The sequence below is a fragment of the Hordeum vulgare genome, chromosome 3H, assembly GCF_904849725.1.
Source record: "Hordeum vulgare subsp. vulgare chromosome 3H, MorexV3_pseudomolecules_assembly, whole genome shotgun sequence".
Taxonomy (NCBI): Eukaryota; Viridiplantae; Streptophyta; class Magnoliopsida; order Poales; family Poaceae; genus Hordeum; species Hordeum vulgare.
In genome coordinates, this window is record NC_058520.1 from 316,291,396 (window position 1) to 316,297,539 (window position 6,144).

The 6,144-nt window shown below is 48.0% G+C and overlaps 1 protein-coding gene across 1 annotated transcript; it reads left to right on the top strand.

The window, feature by feature from the left end:
• Positions 1–411: 411 nt before the first annotated feature.
• On the top strand, positions 412–3,518 carry LOC123439904. Its single transcript, XM_045116526.1, has 6 exons — positions 412–1,085; positions 1,174–1,260; positions 1,422–1,640; positions 2,332–2,496; positions 2,618–2,671; positions 2,790–3,518. The coding sequence occupies exons 1-6, from the start codon at positions 870–872 to the stop codon at positions 3,312–3,314; spliced, it is 1,266 nt and encodes a 421-aa protein (XP_044972461.1). The 5' UTR covers positions 412–869; the 3' UTR covers positions 3,315–3,518.
• The last annotated feature ends 2,626 nt before the right edge of the window (positions 3,519–6,144 follow it).

Here is a 6,144-nt window from a genome sequence, read left to right on the forward strand (position 1 = left end):
ATGACTTTAAAGACACTCATGTCCGTAAGAGGTCTTAGGTGAACCTAGGAAGCAGGTTCGTAGTCATATCCCTAATATACAATCCGATCAGTGTGGTTTACCTAAAAGCGAAATAAATTACAAGAGTTCCTTGTTTGCATTGTATATGGTGAGTCCATGGCATTCCTTTCCTCGCAAATTTTACACACCTGGCTCAAGACTTGCTGCTGCTACTCATTACAGAGAGGCCAAAGGCAGCAGCAGCACTCCATTGCATTGGATGGGCGGTCCACTTGGGGCAGGGCGCCTCCCCTTCCCTTTACCAAAAGCGCACCCCGGACCGGCGGCCCCAAGTAAACTACAGCAGTATTATTATTATTCCCCCTCTCTCAACTCAATTGCCTCATGCTGCAAAGCCCCATGCTTTGTCGGCCCGCCCCGCTAGCTAATCACTCCCCTCCTAACCATAAGCACATGTATGAATGGAAATGGTGGTCGTGGTGGTAGTGATGGGTATATAGCTCCGTCTGCGCTTGTCTCGCAGGGCATGCCTTGGACTTGGAGGGAGACATCTTTGCTTAGCGGGAGGACGAGTGTTCCTCCTCCTCCTCTTTCTTCTGCTTCTTCTTCTTTCTTCTTCTTTGGGAAAAGGGATTGATTGCGTGCGAACGAGGCCGCGCTCGCTAGCTCCGAGCTGAGCTACCACAGCCCACAGCCAGTACTGTACTGGTTGGAGTGGACAGGTATTTTTGCGGTGACTAGTCCCAACTCCCAAGCAACAAGCGGCAGGCATCGAGCAGCCAGCCAATGTATTCCTCGCACAAGAGCATCAGCAGCAGAGACAAGACGCCGCCGTGCAGGAAGCTTCACAGGCACAGAATCCCACACTGATGGCTGCACCCTATTCTCCATCTCCATCGCATCCACATCCCACTGCTACTGCCCTTGTCCTGTTACTGCTGCTGCTTCATGTCGCGCTTCTTGGCAAGTGCACGGCGGCGGCGGTGGCGAACGTGACCTTCCGGCCGGGGGAGGAGCTCCGGAGGTACAGGCGGGTCCAGTCGCTCCTCACAAGGCTCAACAAGCCGTCTGTCCGGACCATTCAGGCATGTCTCCTTGATCGCCCCTACTATCTGCAGTGTCATCCTTGTTGTTGCAATTCGGACGTGGCCGACAGAGATTGCTTCCTGGCAGAGCCCGGACGGCGACCTCATCGACTGCGTGCCGGCGCACCTGCAGCCGGCGTTCGACCACCCGAGGCTGCACGGCCAGAGGCCACTGGTAATGCATCTCGTTTGCTTTGCAGGTTTACTTTTATTTTTGCGACAAAGTCGTGAGGTTTAATTTCAACTTAAAGCCAAGGGAAAGCCAACATGCAGATTGATTACTGTAGTAGTTAACGAAGAAGCACTGCTCTTGTTGGATTGATTTCCTTGTCGCAGGGCCCGCCGGCGCGGCCGAGTGGACACCACCGCCGCCCCAATGACACGGCGGACGCCGGAGTGCAGCTTTGGGCGGTGTCCGGCGCGTCGTGCCCGGAGGGGTCCGTCCCGGTGAGGAGGATTACGGAGGCCGACGTGCTACGCGCCAGCTCAGTGAGGAGATTTGGAAGGGTGCCCACGGCCAGAGTACGGCATGACTCCGCCGCCGGCGGCCACGAGGTCCGTAGTCTATTCTTCTCTCGTTATGCCATACTAGTACTGCTCACTACTCACTCCGTCCCATACCATGATATTAAGACGTTCTTGCAGCTCAATTCAATTTAAACTGCAAAAACGTCTTTCATTAGATGGTATTCTCTCTGTAAACTAATATAAAAGTGATCTAAATCACTCTTATATTAGTTTACAGAAGGAGTAGATTGTAAGCAAGCACGACTGGAATTCATTCTTGGTTTGTGGTTGCTGATTGAAATTGGCTCTCCGCCCTAAACGACGCCTCTTTTAAAAAAGATGAAAAACAGAGGAGGCATCTGAAAAAGTGGAGTTAGCTAAAAACGTGATATCGAGCAGTGCCATGATGCCATCCAGTGCAAGGACATAGATTCAGCGCACAGCTTTTAACCTCATGGATTTGACTGGATTTGATTGGTTTGTCGTTGCTTTTACTCCTCCGATCGAGCTAACATCCGCAGAGAGCATTGATCCGGGTGTCGCTTCTTCATCTGCATTTTGGCTCTCGCTGGGTGCAGATTAATTGATACGGTGTCATTATTTATTTATTTCTTTTTGCGGAAAGGTTTTTTTTTTTTTTTGCGGAAAGTGTTGGCAACAGCTAATTGCAGTAGAATAACAGGGGTAACATTAGTAATAAGAAACAGTAATAAAATGTAGTAACTCAATGTGAGTGCAGCACGCGGTGGGGTACGTTGCCGGCGACGAGTACTACGGCGCGCGGGCGAGCATCAACGTGTGGGCGCCCAAGGTGAGCACGCCGACGGAGTTCAGCCTGTCGCAGATCTGGGTTATCGGGGGCACCTTCGGCAACGATCTCAACACCATCGAGGCCGGATGGCAGGTAGTCCTACCTTTGCGATATGAGTATCATCCATGCATGCATTCCTCTCTGGTCTCGGTCTGTCGGGACGGGACGAGACAACATGCTATAAGTAGCAGTTGCTTGCTGTTTTGTCTGACAGGTGAGCCCACAGCTGTATGGGGACAACTCGCCCAGGTTCTTCACTTACTGGACGGTAATACTCCTAGATCCCTTAAACTTCTTTCTTTTCCTCCATTGATCTGATCGATCATGGATCGGTACAAAAAAAACACAAAATTGAATTGGCATTGGCCTTGTGAGTTGTGATGCAGACGGACGCGTACCAGACGACGGGGTGCTACAACCTGCTGTGCTCAGGGTTCGTGCAGACCAACAGCAGGATCGCCATGGGGGCGGCCATCTCGCCCACCTCCGGCTACAAAGGGGGCCAGTTCGACATCAGCCTCCTGATCTGGAAGGACCCCAACCACGGCAACTGGTGGCTCGAGTTCGGGTCGGGGGAGCTAGTGGGGTACTGGCCTAGCTTCCTCTTCAGCCACCTGGAGTCGCATGCGAGCATGGTGCAGTTCGGCGGCGAGGTGGTGGACACGCGCGCCGACGGGTCACACACGGCCACGCAGATGGGGAGCGGCCACTTCCCCGGGGAGGGCTTCGGCCGCTCCTCCTACTTCCGCAACCTGGAGGTGGTGGACTGGGACAACAGCCTCATCCCGCTCAACACCTTCCACGTCACTGCCGACCACCCCAACTGCTACGACATCCAGGGCGGCGTCAACGCCGTCTGGGGGAACTACTTCTACTACGGAGGGCCAGGGAGGAACGTCAGGTGCACCTAGCTAGCTTGGATAGTAGCCACAACAAATTCAGTCTTTCTTTTTTTCTTTCGTTCTGGAAGTTACTACACTATTGACCGATGAATCAGTCTGTTTATCACTACTATTTTCCAACCAAAGGGAGGATTCAGTAGGTAGTACTTGTTGTAAAAGATGGGTCTCCTGACCTGAACAATATAATCACGTCAGATACCGCGCCCACCTCAATCCATGCAATCGAACCACTAGGGTATATTTCTCTAGAAACTCTAGGCAGGGAGTCCCCCAGGAATTTGTCCCTCCCTTGGCTTTGAAGCTTCCACCCATGTTTCCTTGCAGTAAAGCACAAGCATCTACTGATTCACATCCATTTTTTCCAGCCCATCACCTGGACCACACGCCCCGTTTCACTTCGCTAGCTCCGTCAGTTTTACTCAATACTGCAATTGCCAAAAGACAAGGCACACACACGGTAAACAATGTCGTGCGCCTGATTCCGCAACGGCAAACCCCCGCGAAAAATGTGATGTCAGAGCCACTTACAATCTGTGACATCAAACCCCCGCTGCTTCGAGTGAGTATCTTCTGTGTTTGGTGTTTGCCGACGACGTGGTGATCCTATATCACCCAAACCCCTCCGAGCTGGCAGGTAGTCGTCAGATCTTGCGCGTCTTTGGTCTGGCGGCCAGTCAGCGCACCAGTTACGCCAAGCGCTCGGTCGTTTCGATCAAATGCTCCCGTGAAACTACCGAGGCCATTGGTAACGAGGTAGTTTTCCCATCAACAGTTTTCCCATCCAATACCTTGGGTTGCCCTTTTCCGTGCGTAAGGCTCTGTTGAAACCATACTAGATTATAATAATCTACATTATAAAGATGGATTATATAATCTGATTTATAAAAATAATATAGATGAACATGTTTAGAAGTCAGATTATATCAACTGTAATGACATGTCTGTCCTCTGTTTTTTTAAAGAGGAGGATGACGGTGGCAGGAATGTAATTATCTCCAATTTTACAAAGGTAATGGATCATTAGCAATCTATAATCTGGTTTTAGTTGGGATAAAGTAGATTGCGAGTTTTTAATAATCTGTTCATCTAGTTTTTATAATCTATACCATAATATGTCATGTTTGGAGACATACTAGATTATAAAAACTAGATTATATAATCTGAGTGGTTCCAAACAGGGCCTTAAGCATGTGTGAATGCTAGTTTCTTAGCACGTTTTCATAGGCATTTTAACGACATGGCATACTAGTTAATAAAAAAATTGAGGTTGTATCTTAGCTAACATACAACCCCTGTACGTGGTCATAAGGAAAAAACGATTTTAGCCCAATCATATATATATATGCATACATTACCCAAAATCATTAAATGTAGATACAACTTGTAAAAACAATGCATTGACATGGTTGTAGGAGTATCTAAAATTATTAATGGTCATATGATAATGTGATAGGAGCAAGTACAATAGAGGTGAGTCAGCTGGTTATAAGACATAAACTATTATATTTTTGCTTAGTTGAAGAAAAGAGAAGAGGAGAAAGAAGGTAAGCAGGCTCTTAGTTAAGAGCCAGCTCTAGCATGTGCTCCTAGTTACTTTGTGAGAGTGAAAGGTGGGCCATATAATAAAATTATAGTACATTTTTCTAATCAACTATTATACATGTTGGTTACAAGATAGAATATAAATGACATGACAATGATTTATAACCAGCATGTGGCTATAATATTAACTATGTTTTAAGAGACGATGCATTGACACAAACCTAAGGTGGCCTCCTCCCACTTGTGGCCAAGCAAATCAAGAAGGTCACAACATGTCAACATGGAAGGCCTCACTCCTCTCGTGCGAGCGTCTTGCCCTGGTTAAGTATGTCCTCTCTGTCATGACAGTGCACATTCTCTTGACCATGGAAATCTGTTACTTATAGCATGTTGAAGCGATGGCATCATCCATGTCTTTACGAGAGGCTTCCACTACGATAATAAGACAATCAGTTTGTCAGCTAGGAAAAAACATGTTCAATAGTAAACTTATTTCTAGTGACTCAAAAGCACCAAGCAAAAGCTGGAAACGCCATGCAGAAAACACAAATAAACTAGCCAAAACGTTTCGAAAGGTATGCTAAAAGCTTAGCAACGCAGGTCAGCCGGTCAGGTTTCAGTCTGCCGTTCCCACGGGCGACAGGGGTGGCTTCCCGTGGTCATCGGCCCAGGCCCTCTATAATGCTTAAGATGTGCTTATTTTGGGTCGAGGGTCTCCACACCGATGGAAGCGCCTCTCGTCGTATCGCAAGAGTGGATATCATTATAATTATATTTTTTCGATAAAGAATAATTCATTCAACTGATATATCGAGGTAATACAACCGCATTGAAAAAATGCCCGGCTTGTGTATAACACGATGCTCATAGCCAACAAGTCCAACAAGCCTAAAATATCATTTTACAAGAATAGTAAATGATGGGGTTATAGTCCGAGGGTAGGGTCATAGGCCTGCCCTATAAGTCCTATCCAAGGACTTCCCTTCATAGAGAACAAGGCCCTTAGACAGTTCCGGCTGAACTAAGGACTCCCCCATCATCCAGTCGGTGACGAGCATTCGGAGCGTATTTAACGTACCGACTGAATTTCAGTCTGTACATCGTAACCTCTCAGAATGGCAATGGTCATACGTTTTCATACACCATTATTAGCATTTAAGGCGTACGTTACCTGTAACGTAGGCATTTATTCACCACTATTCCACCCCTGTCCACCGGGTCATTATGAAGGGCAGCACACTCTATATAAGCCGCCCTTCTCCACTGGTGCGGGGGTGGGCATTTACTGTAATCCTAT

Coding starts and splice junctions, on each gene's coding strand:
- LOC123439904 (XM_045116526.1), top strand. CDS start 870: ATGGCTGCACCCTATTCTCCATCTCCATCGCATCCACATCCCACTGCT. Junction 1,641..2,331: donor CCGCCGCCGGCGGCCACGAG/GTCCGTAGTCTA, acceptor ATGTGAGTGCAG/CACGCGGTGGGGTACGTTGC. Junction 2,497..2,617: donor CCATCGAGGCCGGATGGCAG/GTAGTCCTACCT, acceptor TTTGTCTGACAG/GTGAGCCCACAGCTGTATGG.